Source organism: Brachycentrus maculatus, unplaced genomic scaffold (assembly GCF_059751285.1).
Source record: "Brachycentrus maculatus isolate JH-2025_06_01 unplaced genomic scaffold, ASM5975128v1 h1tg000110l, whole genome shotgun sequence".
NCBI lineage: Eukaryota > Metazoa > Arthropoda > Insecta > Trichoptera > Brachycentridae > Brachycentrus > Brachycentrus maculatus.
Genome location: NW_028280863.1, coordinates 61735 through 80329, shown reverse-complemented (window position 1 = coordinate 80329; position 18595 = coordinate 61735). Strand labels below are relative to the sequence as shown.

Here is an 18595-nt window from a genome sequence, read left to right as displayed (position 1 = left end):
CCATGGCGCTCACAAATAGTTGACAGTGCTGCATTACATTAGGTGCGCTGGTGATTTTGTGTACTTTTCATTTTTGTGTTCAAAAGTAATAATCCAAAATAAAAACAAAAAATGACAGCTAGCCCGGATGAGCACGAGCCGCTAATTACAACATCTGCAGAGCATCAGAGAGCAACCTACACCGCTAATCCTGTAAGTTTTCTTTTTATCTACATGTATGTTTTATTAAATTCATGATTTTTTATGACTTTTGCGATTTTTTTTTCTGATGTTTCTTTCTATTAAAAATTCACTGTTATAACAAATAAATAGTAGATATACTCAACTTATGAAGCTTATTCGTATTGGCACATGTTGTAAAAAATATATATTCACTAATTTTTTGTAGCCAAAATGTAATTTTTTTAAATTAAATCGTGTTTTTTTTTTTAAATAAGAATGTTGGTTGTTATTTACCATACACGGCTCTCATACTTATTTACCATACATCAGATTTATGACCGGGTCAACATCGCTTTCTAACTAACTAACCATCACGTCGCTTCTCCGCAGGGGTAGGCAGAGAGAATAGAACCCCTCACCACGTTTTTTTGTTTCTCGAAAGATTTTGTAGAAAAAATCCTACCTCCGTAAAGTTGACTAAATGGTACATGGTATCATATTGTCTGTTTCTTAGAGATTTGTAGTTTAAATTCGTCATTTTTTAATTTCTCGTTAAAATTTAAAAGTTGCGCTCTTTTCTATGTAGCACCTTTTTATTATTTACATAACCAGGTTTTTAAAATCTCCACGACGGTAAACTTCCTCGTAAAATCTTATACCTAATAGCAAAAACGTCATGCATTTAATGATTATTTAACTCTATTTCAGCTCAAATGTAATGTGATTCCATATCCCGACTATCCATTTTCCAACATTACAAGGGAATACTGTGGTTTTGATAAAATTTACCACAAAATTGCCCAATAATATTCGATACAAGCCATAAATATATTTATCATACATGTCATTTATATTTATATATATATATGTATATATATATATATATATATATATATATATATATATATATATATATATATATATATATATATATATATATATATATATATATATATATATATATATATATATATATATATATATATATATATATATATATATATATATATATATATATATATATATATATATGTATATACATATATATATATATATATATATATATATATATATATATATATATATATATATATATATATATATATATATATATATATATATATATATATATATATATATATATATATATATATATATATATATATATATATATATATATATATATATATATATGTATATATATATATATATATATATATATATATATATATATATATATATATATATATATATATATATATATATAAATTAGTTTCAAGTAATAAAAAGTTGCATGTTATTAAATTATTTTATTATTTTGAACTCAAAACTTGAACTTGTCATGTTACGTATTGTGAGATACACATAAACATAAAGATCACGTGTGTATTTCAAAATGTTATTCAAATAACACAATCTTGTTTGAGTTATGCGATATACGGTATTCTAATGTACCTGCCCTCGTTCTCTTAAACGACTAATTAAAAATAATAATTATATTTTCTATGTCGTTATGAAGTTTTTTTATATTTGAAAATAAATATTTATTTACTAGAACTGATTACAACAACTACTGTGTTTTTTCACTAGTTTTTTTTTCTGTTAATTTTCTTCTTCTTCTTCTTCTAACCCTTATCCGCACTCAATGGTGCATAGGGCACTGCATCGTATTGACGCAGTGTTATCTTGATGACAGATGAAGGCAAGGTGATCACTCCTGCGCTTCAGTGACCAGTTCCAGGGTAATATTAAATAAATATTAGAGTATTAAATAACTAATATTTATTTCCACCTCCCTGGGAATGGAACCCGGGACCTCCAGCACGGCAGCTAAACAAGCTAACCATTTCACCACGGAGGTGGACAACATTAAATTTACATTGTTAAATTTACATTGCAGTAATATGAATTACACACACATATATTTTTAATATAGATTTAACCACATTTAACGACTGATTCGGAAATTCTTTCGAACGCAACACCCTCATACCATTATATTTTAATCAGCTGATGATAAACGCATTGAGTTTTTCATGTGTGTGTGATGCATGCATGATGTATCGAGAAAATAAAATGATATTATTTAAGAATAAAAAAATGGTTAATAAAGTATCACACTACTATCAAAACAATAATTACGATGAAAACGTTTTTATTTTGAAATTTTAGAATATCATAACATTACAATTTGAGTGTACACATAAACGACAATAAAATAAAAATGTAGTCATGCGTAATGTGACTTAAAACCGCCAATAGAAAAGCTTATACACTAGAGACAATCCATGAAATATTGTTCGGTAAGTACGGATATATATTATATTTAAAAATCTCATTATGTTTAATGATGCGAGCACGTTCGCTTTTAGAGTTTTTAATACATATGTAGTTCTAAGCTTTGACCGGCCTATTTTTTAATTGTTTTTTTTTTATGTTTGTTTTTAATTTATAGGTAGGTACTTGTATTGATTGTAGGTACGATTGTGAATACGGGCAATAGAGAGATACTTTTTATTTATCCCTACACATTTAACCGTAAATAAATTTTATGAGGTATTCAAAATTATCTGACATTTTTTTACTGACAATAATTTGTAATTAGTCTTACGCATTTTCTTTCGATGCGTAATTGTGGTGCGTAGACATTATAGGTAAAGATAGACGTCTTATGTAATTCACGTTGTCAGGCAGTATTATACACGCGAAACTTGATATTCCCACTACCCAATCAGGTGTGGTGAGTGCCTTGGCACCAGGAGACGCGTGCTGTAGACTTAGGAAGCCCTACACAGTACTAGACACGAGGAATACCAAATGTGAAACCAGACCGATTAAGAGTGATTAGACAATGTCAATGTTACGTACGCCATATCGACTTACCATTGTAGATTTTTTTGTGTAATAATTTGTGTAAAATGAGTTAGTATTATATAAACCCATATATGGCGTGCGCCCTGTTTATAAACTACATTTTTCATTACGTACCTACATATCACACAAAGTATGAATTATTTTATTCAAATTTTCAACAATATCTTGTTTCTTTTATGTTGTAAATGCTAAAAAGATCTTCACATAATATTATGAGTAAGGCCCAGTATTCGTCACGTCGCAACTTAATTTTCTCTAAATTTATGTTTATTACGTAATTGATCTATTTTACGTAATTGATTTTTTCTTAAAACACCGTTTTTATATTGAAAAAAAATAATTATATGGTTTTGAAAAGAAAAGAGTTATTGAAATGTAAGGAGTTAAAACAAATCATAAAAATATTTTTCATATATATTCTAAAAAACAAAAAATATCCATTATACATTCTTTAAAAAATATCGGGAGTAAACTCCGGTGGAATGAATTCTGAGTTTGCGAATATCCCCTTAACAAACATTTTAAGGCGATCAGTTGCATCATACTATAATGTATAAGATGTGTTTAAAGAGGCAATCGTTTTGTTTTCATTATTCTGTATTTTACTTAGATTACATTCTATTAAGACAATATTTAAAATAATATTCAAACACAAGTACGAAATAAAATTCTTTAATGTAATTTTTATTAACGTGGGACACAAGTTTCTTGAATTTAACCCTACTGGAGTATGAAGGGTACAATGCTCATTCAAATGATTTAGTTTTTCGTTCATATCTAATGGTAGGTATTAGGCGACCGATTGATTTGATAATATCTCAAGGTTCACCGAAAAAAAATCATCATCCATTTGCTTTCGGATCTTATTTTACTGCGTTATTGAATGTTGACATATTACCTACGGATGAAAAATACTGTGAAAAGGATTCATAAACTACACAAATCATTTTAATACTGAATGACTATTCAGACACTACGACCCATTTGTATTTATCAGACTGTGCACATGTCGAATTACTTGTTATATCGCATGATTATCTTCAAATCCTGTCAACGCCTAAACCATACAAAAATACGATTTTTTTTTAAATAAACATTTTATTACTTACCGAAAATCATGATTACGAAAATTCAATTGTTTACATTGATAGTCCCTTTATTTGGTATCCACTATAAGTATACAATATTGTTTTCCGGGTTATTATCCTCATGTTATGACTACATACGTTGCGGCGTTCACTGTCTAAAACGTCGCGACGCGGTTTTACGGCGCCGGAAAATTATAAACCCAGAGAGACATTGTACTTATTTGTATCATTATTAATTGTGACGCACTCGCTCACAAACGAAGTCACATCCTTGGAGGACCACTACTGGACTCCGAGAAGGTGAAGCTCCTACCACCAAGATAGGTCGTGAGTTACATGACACACGTAGGACTTGGGAGTGAGCTGTGATACAGAGGGAGGTCACAATAGACCTAATGAGGGATGCAAGATCCCTTGACCTCACAACAAAATCATTATTAATGTTCAAAGAGTATATATTCTGTTAATATTTTTCGAGATTGAGATAAGATTACTATTTTTTTTTTGGAAACCTGCATTTATATTTATTACAGTACCTGAAAAAGGTTCCTCAAAATTACGATTTTAATTCTAAACACGAGTGGGTCATTTTGGGCAAGCATATTTAATAGGTTTATTTCCATTCAGTCGCCGGAAATAGAGTATCGCGGCATAATACCCGACCATGGGGAGCCTCCGCCTCCACCGCCGCCGCTGCCCGGGGCGGACTCCGGGCTGCTGGCGGGCCCCGCGCGGCGCGGCTACGGCGCCCTGCCCGGCGCGGGCCCCAAGCGGCGCGGCTACGGCGCTCTGCCCGGCACGGGCCCCACGCCCGCGCGGTACTGCTACACGTGGAGCGACATGAACGTGTTCACCACCGAGTTGCCCGCGCAGGGCTCCAGGCTCCTCGACTGCTTCAGGAGGAGGGACAAGAGAAGGCCGCCGCCCCAGAGGAAGCAGATCCTCAAAAGTGGTAGGTTATTATAGTATTATTAGAACGCATGATACTATTAAGGAATTTATCACATAAATAAATTTAAAAAAACATTGTGACATCGCATTATTTGTAATAAATATTTCTAGGATTGCATTAATATCTAATTTTACTTTATCGATGAAGATTTTTTTATCGAGATGGAATATACAAGACTGGAAAGCTTACGAAATGTCATTCGCTGGTTTAAACTATGACTTTATATACCAAATAATATTGACTATTTTACTCATTATTGACTAAATTACCCAAGTTACAAAAAAATATAAATGGTTCATGTGACAACGCAATTCACACATTCGGTGAAAACTTCATAGGCGAAATATATGGTTGATATAAATATGCAAAAACCTTTATGCATATGATATTTACTTACGAGTTGTTTCACATAGCAGGAAACTCTCAAAAATAAAATAAACTTCTTAATCTATGTGAGGTATGAATAAAGTCTTAATAAAAGTAGTTCATAAGTGGTCAAATCCAGAATTAATAATAAGTTATTTGGACACCCCAAAATATATAGGTACGTATGTTAATATATCTGGATTTAATTTGATCCACAAAAAAGAGAAATTAAACTAAACCAACCGTTTTTTACTTTTACATATCTATATTTATTAAATCCCTCAAAAATTAATGTTTTTAACGTTTATTAAAATAAAATTACTTACTTGTAAATCGTCAAAAAGCGTTGCAACCTGGAATGTTATTTCGATTTACATAAAACAATAAAAAATGACGTAACTAGTTTATTTTTATTTTTGAATTTATGACAAATATTTTTCAAGAGACATTTATTTTTGCCTACGCTTTAAAATTTGGTGAAAATACACCATTATCAATTTATAAAATTGTAGATTGCAGAGCCACCTTTTTAGTATAGAAAACTGTTGCATCGTACACTTCTCAGTGTACGATGCAACTATTTTCCATGCTTTCAGTATTTCCCTTATTGCGCCAGAAGATACTACATACTTCCTCCCCTCGTTAAGGGAGCATTTTTTACACAGTCTGTTTTGCTCGTTATTCGAATTACTCGTTATGAGATGTGCTCGTTTGTGAAAGGTTTTACTGTATTTTTATTGTTCGTTTACGAAATGTTTATATTGTCCAGTGCACCTATCTGTATTGTATTGTTCGTTTACGAAATATTAAATTGTCCAGTGCACCTATTTGTATTGTATTGTTCGTTTACAAGATGTTCGTATTGTTCAGTGCATGGGTCCGCCCGGCCCGGAGAGCTGCTCGCCATCATGGGCTCCTCGGGCGCGGGGAAGACGACCCTGCTGAACACGCTGCTGTTCCGCTCTGCGCGGGGCCTGGCCGTGGGCGGCGCGCGAGCGCTCAACGGGCGGCCCGTCTCCGCGGCGGACCTGGCGGCGCTTGCCGCCTACGTGCAGCAGGACGATATGTTCATAGGGACCCTTACGGTCAGGGAGCACCTCACGTTCCAGGTAATCAGCTGAAAAAAAATTAAATTTGCATTCCTGGCGTCCATCATGAAATCATTTAGTCCCTGTCTCTGATAACCCGTGTTATTCAATCCTTCTTGGGATTAATGATGGGAGTAATTTTATATGACTTTTATCTTCCTGCAAAAAAACTCCACGTTTGACACAAGTATTATCATTGTTTTATTTCATTGTATAGGCCCTGGTAAGGATGGACCGGCATCTTCCCTACAAGCAGCGAATGAAGAGGGTTGATGAAGTCATCTCGGAGGTAAGTCAATAATAATAAGTACACGAAAGTACACGAGTGATAAGTCGTCATCACATGATGTCCCTCATACACTGTGGATATGTCCAATTTTTAAAAAAGAAAGTTTTAAATTGGAAACAGAATGTGCGAAAGAAGGTATGCAGTTGACAAAAATTTATTAGGTGATAGAACACAAAGATCTATCAGATTTAGTGGTGTCTTATTTAGAAAATATAACAAAACAAATACGACAAATAAATGATCTTTGCGACAAATCTTGATTGATATAAATATTGAATCCATTGTAACTATTGTATTGTATCCAGTGGCTTGCACAAAGTTTTTAATCAGTGTAGGCAGTAGGAAAAACAGCGTTTTACAATCACAGTTATCCATATTTTCCCATTCCATTAGGGAAGGCACTGCTTATGTGCCCATATGAAATGCATGCCACTGATTGTATCCATTGTATTGTGTTTTGTTTTTAGGGATTAACCTTATTAATTTATTATTAAGTGTACACATCCAATACCATTTTAAGACATTTAAACTAAATATGCTGTAAATCCTAGTACATAATAGTCTAGGAGAATTTTCTTTTGCAACCAATAAATATTATTAAAAAATAAAAATAGTAATAAGTATACGGAAATATGAATCAATTATGTAATCAAGTAACTTGTGTACTTTGTAGCTCGCCTTGACGAAATGTGAGCACACAGTGATCGGCATACCGGGTCGGCTCAAGGGGATCTCAGGGGGTGAAATGAAGCGACTATCCTTCGCTTCCGAAGTGCTGACCGATCCTCCCCTCATGTTTTGTGACGAACCAACTTCCGGACTCGATTCCTTCATGGCGCAAAATGTTATTCAGGTTGGTTTTACATATTTGAAGGATGCTCGGATTGAGGTGCGGTCAAATGTAAACGAATCAGTTATATTTTTCTTATTGTAATAAATTGATTATCACATGAATTCTTAGTATAACTATGTATAATTATAGTGTAAACGTCCGCTACATTTTCTGGGGATGGTTTGGTTTTTACATTTAAAAATGTTGTTAATTTAAGAAGTGTGAAAGGTATCCGCGAATGATTGTCAAACATGTTTTCAAAATAACTGATGTTGAAATTTTGCTTCGTTTTTAATTTATTTTATTAGTATTGTGTACAAAATACCCCTGAAAATACCCACTGGAGCCACTGATTTTTTTTATTATAAAGTATGAGTGGAACCAAGTGTAAAGAATCATAATGTTATATTTATAAAGCTAACCGATAGAATTTGATTTATATTGTTATAGGTATGTCTAAGGTGTAAAAACAAAATGTTGACATTTCATTGAAATATAGCAAGAAAACAAATCATTATCATGTACTGATAACTAGTTTCTCGCGTCACACTACAGCTTCATAAATATATATGCACACCGAATCGTTTATTATATAAAATACTATTAACCTTGCATGTTATTAATATAACAAGTAAAACAAACACATCTATGTAATGAATCTTATCATTCTTAAATAAATTAATTGAAGTCACGGATTAATTTATCACCATTCCAAAGACAACACGAGTTGTCCAACACCTCATGTGTGTCCCAATTAGAGTCGCAAAGTTCATTATATGTCATAAATTGATAAAATAATCGTATTATTAGGTACCTATATTTTTACTGGATATTCTAGAATAAAGGTTGACTCATTTCCACCTATGTGTTTTGAACGAAATAAATATTTAAAAACCATATCCATACAAGTATAATGAAACATTACGAGTATGTAGGTAATAAAAACATCTCATATTATGATTTTTACACAGTTGTGTTTCTCCGTACTCTCTTATTCGTTTTTAACATAATACTTTTATGATTCTCTCTCTGAAGGTACTGAAGGGCTTAGCGCAAAAAGGAAAAACTGTAGTTAGCACAATTCACCAACCTTCTTCCGAAGTGTTCGCCATGTTTGACAAGTTGCTCCTCATGGCAGAAGGAAGAGTTGCTTTCCTCGGTACACCGGACCAAGCGACACATTTTTTCAGAGAGTAAGTTAAATATGGTATCGAGGACCCTGCAATTCATGTACATATGATATTAATTACAACAAAATCAATGGTTTTTATTTCTCTCTCTCTCTAGGTTAGGCGTAGCGTGTCCAGAAAATTACAACCCGGCCGATTTTTACATTCAAGTATTGGCTATTGTACCCACGAGGGAAGAAGCGAGTAAACAAACTATAGAAACTGTATGCGACGCTTTTCAGAAAACGGACGAAGGGATCAAATTAGCTCTTCAGGCGGAGACTATACTCTCAAACCAAGTTAGTCAAACTCTTGTAAATGAAGGCCAATTTTGATAATTGGATGGTGTAATGTATTATGTACATTTTTTTTACAGAATAAAGGCGAGTGGGATTTTGACGACTGGGGAGCTTCTCCAAATGGGCACTCCCCATACAGAGCCAGCTGGTGCGCTCAGTTCCGCGCCGTTCTCTGGAGATCTTGGTTGAGCGTCATCAAGGAACCCATGCTCATCAAAGTTAGAGTGCTGCAGACAGTGGTACCACTCTTACATTTATTACATCGATCTTTAATTAAATATGTCCCTTTAGATCTAAAATATTTATTTTTCTTTCAGATGGTTGCTTTACTGATCGGCGTAATTTATTTTAATCAGAAAATAGATCAGGATGGAGTCATGAACATTAACGGAGCCATCTTTATTTTTTTGACTAATATGACCTTTCAGAATTTGTTTTCTGTTATCAACGTAAGTGTAAAATAAATGTAGATATTACGAGTACTTTAATTATATTTTTATAACATTTATAACTTTTTTTTTTAAATCAGGTGTTCTGTTCGGAGCTAACGATCTTCATGCGGGAGCATCGCGCCGGGATGTACCGGACCGACGTGTACTTCTTGTGCAAGACCCTGGCGGAAGCTCCCATCTACGCGGCCATACCCTTCCTCTTTACGACCATCGCATACTTCATGATCGGCATGAATCCCGAGCCCCAGAGGTTCCTTGTCGCTGCGGGGATAACAGTTCTAGTCGCGAACGTCGCCACCTCCTTTGGTAACTTCACAATCCCTCCAGTCTTTATGTCATACCAAATTGGATTAATCAATTAGGAACAGTTGGTTTCAAATGGGCAATTAGTAAAGTCCTGGTTTTTGGCCGTCATCGTGAATTATGTATGCTTATTTTCAATTTAAGTGTGAAAATGATACCTTTTCTTTTAATAACTTCCAATCTAATGATACTTTATACCCAATAGCAATAATCTATCCACGATGAACTAACAATGATATTTCGAAAGAAGGTTTTAATATTTTTTATGTGAATTTCTGTTATGTCAACTAATGCACAACAACAGACATAAGACGTTTTCTCATCATCCACAGATCTCATGAGAAAACCTTTTTTTAAATTATATTTACAATAATTTTCTGCTTCAAATAATTTCGATTTACATTTTTTTGACATCTCAACTTAAGAAGAATATGAAAGTCTGGGTATTAACAGGGCTTACGACCTGTCATAGGCTGGTTAAGTGATCAATTTACACACGTGCAACATTCACCATTCTACCGATGGTTGACAACCTTAATTATAAATCTAAAACCTTATAAATCTAAAGAAAATATTTCAACGGGAGGGACCCTAAAACCCGAAATATTGACCGTTTTATCATTATTTTTATCACACTGCTTACAAACCCAATCAATTGTTATTTATTATTTGGTTATGTCAAAATACAATACATCAAGTAATCAACACCTCAACATGAGTATTTTTTATCAGTAGCAGTTCCGAGATGTTTGTCACACCTTATTAAATACAAGTTGCGATGAAATCGACACCTCCTAATCCAATTTCTGTCTAAACGGTTTTATGTTGGCATTTTGATGAAGTTCTATTATTACTGTCACTATTTGAAATTACCTCGTCACTTGTCACCCGCCACACGTAGAGAATCTTCGAATTGTAATCCGAAACAAAGTAACAATTTGTGTTTCAAAATACTTATTATAAAAATGTACTTGTGGGTACCTACCTAAAGTATATTCTGATTTAACATATACCAAAATAAATATCTTTTTTATTTACTTTCATATATAATTTACGCAAGGTGAACTTAATTGTGTGATTTTGAATTTTTCATAAAAAATTAAATCATTAGATTAACTCTAAAATGTTTATTTGTTCTAGCTTTTAATCAACTGCAAAAATAATATTATTTTAAAAATGCAACTTGAAAGAAAATGTGAAAAAAAAAATTGGACGAACACTGTAATTTTTAGAGATAATGACTATATGATAGATAATGAATTTTAGGTCAGCTGACTTTTCAATTAGTGAGTTTTTTTTCCAAATATTAACAAACCATTTTTTATTAATAGAATCAGAAAAGCTTACTTTTATTAGGGGTAGAGTCCATTTATTACAAATATTATTAGGAAAGAAAACAAAAATAACCAAATAATTTGTATGGATAAAAACGTCATCAAATGTGATTTTTTCATCTTCTTCTTAACCCTTATCCATACCCAAATGGTGCATAGGGCACTATATCTACAAGAGTTAACAGATACATACATATAAATAATAAATCACACTTACATAGTTGCAACCAGTCTCCCGTTTATGGTATTTCGTATTGCAAAATGAATAAAATTATGGGAGTAAATTTCATACCAACAAATGTAACATATACGTTTCGTATAGTTATTGAATGCATGTATGAAGGTACTTAATTAAATATTGAGTGTGTAAAGATGAACCGTGAGATCTTGTGCAGTCTGGTAGGCCTTGAGAATATAACATATCGAGTTATAAGATAAAGATGCGTAATCCATACTCGTATAAGTGGTGACCAACTTTGAAACAAACGTATTTTTACTTCCCAATTTTTTTGCTTTGAATTTTGATAACAATCAATGTGTCCGATTTTTCAACGATACATTCCCCAACTATTGTTTTATTTTTCAAACAAAAAAAGCATTTTTAAAAAGTTTTTAACAAAATATGAAATGTTTGAGGCGAATTTCATTATTTTTTGTCGCAATAAAATTTTTCGATGTATATATATACATATATATATATATATATATATATATATATATATATATATATATATATATATATATATATATATATATATATATATATATATATATATATATATATATATATATATATATATATATATATATATATATATATATATATATATATATATATATATATATATATATATATATATATATATATATATATATATATATATATATATATATATATATATATATATATATATATATATATATTGCTGAAAGGAGCTGTAACGGGCAGATAACTTTATTTATTTGTTGTGGTTACCACGTTTGGCTACCATGCCAGAGGTCCCGAATACGCTTCCCAGTGGCGTCAATATAAAAATAATTACATTGTTTTTATTTTATAAACGATCAAGAAAACACTGCACCAATACGATGGAATTCCATATGTACCATTGGGTGCGGTGAGGATTAGAAGACGAATAAAGATTCTTATATGATAAAGGGTTTTCAGTCTTAAAATCAGATTGCAAAATGTTACATATAAGAAAATACTTTTTTCTTGCCTATGTTGAATTATTTGCAAATGTCTCGCGTGTACCAATTTAGCGCCAGGCTAATGATACCGATGTGAATTATTATTATTAATATGTATTTACCTGCCTTGAGAAATCGGTGTCTGACCGCACATTCCGTCGCGAGGAAATAGACACCACCGTAGTCAGTCGTGTATGCTAATATTTTATATAATTATATTCGTATGATATATTCTACCAACCAGGCACTCGATACTCGATGCAGTACCACTACGGTATTATATTGAATTTCTCGTAAACCCTCCTCTCCGTATTTAATGACAATCTAACGAGGCGACAATCATCGCTTTGGCATGCAACTGGATAATAGTGCAAAAATATTTTCTACTGTTGTAAAACTAAGCAAAAGAAAAAAACAACCGAAATTTAAAAAGCGCTTTCCATAATGAAATATCGTAGTGTAAACCAAAAATGTCTAAGTCCAGTGCTTAGTCAAAGCTTAATTTGACAGTTAAATTCACGTTTTAAATTTTTGTATTCGTAAATTACGTTTAGCGGCTGATTTTTATCATTACGAAATATTTTCAAACGTAGCCTCCTCTAGTCATTTTATAGTGAGCTGACAAAGGCTATAAACTGCCATTTTTTTAAATCTTGCCTGATTGGCCACAATGTTCCATGTATTGAGAGTTTTTTTTATCAAATAATCAGGAATCAAAAAAAGGATTGATAATTTATCACACTTTTTTCAAAACAATAATTAGGGCTGAAACAAATTTACGTTTACGGTTAATCATGTCATAATCTAACTTTTTGAATGTTGATATAAACAATAATAAAATAAACGCCTACTTACGCCTAAAGTGGTGTAAATCTTGAATCGACTTATATAAAACCAAATACACACAATTCATGAAATATTACACAAATAAGATCTAACATAAATTATTGAAAATCTCGTTATGTTTAATGAAAACGGCTGAAATCGTATTGGGATTTTTGTTATCTGGTTGTTGACCGCCGGTAATTTATTAGAGAAAATGAAGATTTTTAACCAAATAATGGTAGGATGAAGGGGGTGTTGAGTAGTTTAATATTTTTTTCCAAGAGTTTTTCGTTATAAAGTCAAATGGAGAAAACGTACACAAGTTAGTTATTATATTTATAACCGAAGTACAAGGTTGGGTGAAAAGTCTGAGTCGCTCACTCCTTTCAACAACGTCATATTTCAAAATTCGTCATTTTTCAGTTGTGTATATTTTTGAAATGCCCAGAAAATATACTATATCCCAGCAAAAGCGGCATATTTTTAACATAATATTTACCGCCTACAGGGCAGAAAGTGTTGTTTTTGCATTACGAAGAAAAGGTTTTATTTAATTATTTTTTTAAATACACTAAATATTTTTCAAATGGAGAAAAAACATTCAGGTTTTGCCTTAAAATAACTGTTGCACAGTAAAAAGTTAAATAAGTGGCTTCATATTTATTTTTAATACATTTCATTATATTTTTAAACTTTAAAAACGATCTCCTGAAAAATCAAGTATTTTGAGTGAGCGGAGTTTGAAAATATATTAATAAGTACAATTAGGAGTCGTTGGATTTATTTTCGTCTCTTTTATCAACGGACTAGCAGTGTACCTACTCATACAATGTACTTTAAGTATTGTAAGCAGTATTGATTGTATATTTCCCATACAGGTTACCTGATATCGTGCGCCAGCAGAAGTGTGTCCATGGCTCTGTCGATGGGTCCTCCTGTCGTCATCCCCTTTATGCTGTTTGGGGGCTTCTTCCTCAATTCGGGGTAGGTTTCCTAACATTTTATTTATGTTTGAACAACAATTTTTAGAATTCCCTTTTATTATTACACATCCACAATCGCTTAAAAAATGCGTTGTACATAAATAAAGTTATAAAAAATATTATTGAGGAATTTACGAATTTTTCGAGACTGTAAAACCCGTATCCTATTTGATATTATGGACGATTTCAGCATAATTTGAAAATATACCCGTTATCGTTTTTTCCTTTATTTTTATTATTTTTTTGTGACATTTCACCTTTTTAAAGATAAAAACATTATCAAGGATTAGTGTGTTATTTGTTCATTTGATCAACCTTCCAGTCGTTCTGATGCCTTATGCATCACTTTGGTGAGGATGGGGTGAGAGAGTGGCTTTAATTTAGAAGCCATAAATTTTGAGTTACCAACCGATTTTTCCGCATTCTTTTTACATTTATTGTTTTCATCATTTTGTGATAGTTTTTTTCCTTTATTTTTATAATTATTATCTGACCTTTCACTTTTTTAAAGACACAAAATTTATCATGGATTAGTGTGTTATTCGTTCATTCGATCAACCTTTCAGTCGTTCTGATGCCTTGTGGTACCACTAAGATGCGGATAGGAGTCAAAGAGCGACAGTATCTTTAATTTCCAAGTCGTATTTTAGTTTCTAACTTTTCCATTAATTTTAACCTTACTATGAATGAATGAATTTCAGGTTTCTTTTTAATGGTCGATTAGTAATATTTGTTGTTTTTCCCATCCTCCAAGATCCGTTCCCGTGTACTTGGAGTGGCTGTCCCGCCTGTCCTGGTTCCGCTACGGGAATGAGGCTCTGCTCGTGAACCAGTGGGCGGGCGTTGGTGACATCCCCTGCACCAGGGCCAACTCCACCTGCCCGCGCTCCGGCGCCGTGGTGCTGCAGACGCTCAACTTCTCCGAGGTATGAACCGACCTAACCTAACCTAACCCTTTTTTGCGGCGGGGGAAAAAATATTCAGAAACACACCACAGGGAGCCAACGGCGCCAAGCCTCCTGAGGTAATGTGGGATTTTTACCCACTAAAAAGAACCCCCTCCCTCCTTCAGCTGTGGCGCCGTGGCCTAGTTAGGTAGACGCTCGACTGCAAAACTGGGGTCGGAGGTTCTATTTTCACCTATTACAAAATAATTTCTAGAAAGATTAAGTTTCAATTGGTGTGGGTGTTTGTGATGTATCTTTTCCATTTACCTGCCTGCAGACAAGCCTCTAAAAAATAAAAGCTTTGTGGGTTATTCCTTTAATATATATATATATATATATATATATATATATATATATATATATATATATATATATATATATATATATATATATATATATATATATATATATATATATATATATATATATATATATATATATATATATATATATATATATATATATATATATATATATATATATATGTATATATATATATATATATATATATATATATATATATATATATATATATATATATATATATATAAATATATGTATATATATATATATATATATATATATATATATATATATATATATATATATATATATATATATATATATATATGTATATATATATATATATATATATTATATATATATATATATATATATATATATATATATATATATATATATATATATATATATATATATATATATATATAAATATATATATATATATATATATATATATATATATATATATGTATATATATATATATATATATATATATATATATATATATATATATATATATATATATATATATAAATGTATATCATCAGATTTATTTACTCCTTTTTGGGTTCAAATATCATGCTAACCCAACTTACTAATCATACTAATATAGGGACTCTGATATTAATTCATGGAAACTCAATTAAAATTTCAGGACGACTTTACTATGGATATATTGTGCCTCGTGGGACTCATAGTCGCCTTCAGGTTCCTGGCATACCTAGCTCTACTCTCTAGAACTTTCCGCAGAGAATAGAGTACCAGCTGCTGCAGCGAGTACTTCTAAACCAAACGAGTCGTAAGTCGGCTGCGGAAATAAACGAATATCATCTGATATCAATAATATTCCTAACTAACCGATTATACATGAAATATCCAACCATAGTTTCAACTCAATTTAATGAAACTTGGTGATTTCAAAATTCATATTTTACTGGTTTTAGTCAATTATTCTATTTATTCATTGAGTCATTTAAAGTTTTTAGTATTTTTAAAATTTAGTTCATCAAAATAAAATACACACAAATTTAAAAAGTCTCGGTAATTGTCTCTCGAAATAACTGAGTTCATTTTTTTCAGGTCAATATAATCTAAAATATAATTTCTTTTGTATTCCTATTTTAATACTTATTGTTTATACCAAACCGTGTTCAAAAGTTGTAGTTGTTAGTATTTTTTTAAATTTATTTATGTTATTATGTAATAATTTTGAATAAACTAATTAAAGATATTCCATCTCCTCTTCTTCTGGCCCATATCCGCACTAAAAGGTGCATAGGGCACCGCATTGAACTGTCGTGGTATCAACTGGATCAATAATTATATGAAGGAAATGTGGTCAGTTCTTTGCTCCAGATTCTTGAATTTCGAGGTGGAATCTACAATATTTGATGGGATATGAATGGGAGAAGAGGAGTTAAGGGTGAAAAGAATTGCTAATATATAAGGAAACGGGAGGAATGGTAGGTGGAAAATAGGTAGTATAAATAATTGCCAGGATACTCGAGGTTGCATATCAGAACTACCTTATCTAACTTGTAATCTGTTTTTATCCCCCTAACAAGTCAACTTTTATATTATATAATGTTTTAAATGTTAAAATTACTGTAAATTAAACACCGCCCCTGGGGCGATTTTCCACAAAAACGGGACATAATAAATTGACCATTATTATTACTTTTATTATTAACTTTAATTAATGCACTATCTAACTATTAAATAAATCATATTTTGGAAAAAAAACTCATTTGAAAAAATAAAATAAAATTTAGTCGCATTACATTTTCAAATTTGTAAATACAAACGAAGTAGTTGACAGGCGTAGTCAATTCTAAATATTTTAAAAAAATGTTATTTTAATTTTTAACAAATAATGTAAAAATAATTTCCATAGATGCTAGTGATTAAAATATAAATTCAAACGAACTGATTTTTAATAGATAATATTATATTTTCACTATTTCAATTCATGATTTTATAAAAATAATATATTGACTAAAATTCTTTTGATAGCTTTATAATAAATATATTGTATTTATGAAATATAATCATATAAATCTTTAATCATACTCTTGATAGATTCTTTGATATTTTATATTAATAAATTATGATTTTTTTAATTCTCGAACTGCAAAAAAATTATACTGTGTGCCTACTAGTCTTTAAAAAATTAGATTGTTTTGTGAAGATTTTAATTTGATGTTTATTTTTCACCTGGATTTATATACATGTGTTTTATGTGAAACTATAAAGAATGAAAAACAATTCTAATATTCTTGTACCCGTATAATATATTGGGATGATTAATGTGTCAATATCAATACAATATTTATCTTTTGTACTCGTAAATTAAACTTCAAAAACATGTTTATTTGCGATATATGTTAGTGCAAATTATTATTTCATGTTTGTATGATAAATATTTATATATTAAAAATAAAATATTTTATAAAATAAATACTGTATTTCTTTTTTACTTGCTTCCTTAATAATTCTGGTGTGTTTTTCCAAGAAATATATTTAGTTATTTATTGATATTAAATATATTTATTGAAATCAAATCAAATTTTATTATTATTTATCTTATATATTTATTTAAACGATTTCAACTGGGGGCCGCCAGCGAAAATTCCAAATCTATCAATATTACATCTAACAAGCGAGAGGAATACTAAACAGTACATATATTTGTACGACTTTCGAACATAGAATATGGATATTCAATAAAAGACATAATGGTGAACGTTAAACAACAGTTTTAAGTGATCACTTTAGCCAGCTAAATGCCAGGTTGTAATCCTTGGGATGCTCAGAATTCCATCTAATTTCGTGTAAAACGATAGATGCTTCAATTTATTATTATATTGAAACCAATATTTTTAGCTTTTCCACTTTTTTATTTGACCAGCGACCGGGTTTCGTCGTTACCGACATCATCAGACTGGTGTCGGTAACGACGAAACCCGGTCGCTGGTCAAATAAAAAAGTGGAAAAGCTAAAAATATTGGTTTTAATCTAATAATAAATTAAAAATGCAATTCCATCACGAAGTGTCAGTGGATAATATAAATCTATTAAGATAGATGCTTCGTTTAAAACTGAGACACCAATAATATACAAATATTTTTCGCCTTTTC

General features: G+C 31.1%; 1 protein-coding gene across 1 annotated transcript; it reads left to right on the top strand.

Moving 5' to 3' along the window:
- Positions 1 to 16627, top strand: w (eye pigment precursor family transporter white). Its single transcript, XM_088259087.1, has 13 exons — positions 1 to 192; positions 4752 to 5076; positions 6313 to 6551; positions 6748 to 6819; positions 7493 to 7672; positions 8687 to 8844; positions 8939 to 9119; positions 9197 to 9358; positions 9437 to 9568; positions 9649 to 9877; positions 14103 to 14208; positions 14962 to 15133; positions 16114 to 16627. The coding sequence occupies exons 1-13, from the start codon at positions 112 to 114 to the stop codon at positions 16213 to 16215; spliced, it is 2139 nt and encodes a 712-aa protein (XP_088115213.1). The 5' UTR covers positions 1 to 111; the 3' UTR covers positions 16216 to 16627.
- Positions 16628 to 18595: the final 1968 nt, after the last annotated feature.

Coding starts and splice junctions, on each gene's coding strand:
- w (XM_088259087.1), top strand. CDS start 112: ATGACAGCTAGCCCGGATGAGCACGAGCCGCTAATTACAACATCTGCA. Junction 193..4,751: donor CAACCTACACCGCTAATCCT/GTAAGTTTTCTT, acceptor ATTTCCATTCAG/TCGCCGGAAATAGAGTATCG. Junction 9,120..9,196: donor AGACTATACTCTCAAACCAA/GTTAGTCAAACT, acceptor TTTTTTTTACAG/AATAAAGGCGAGTGGGATTT.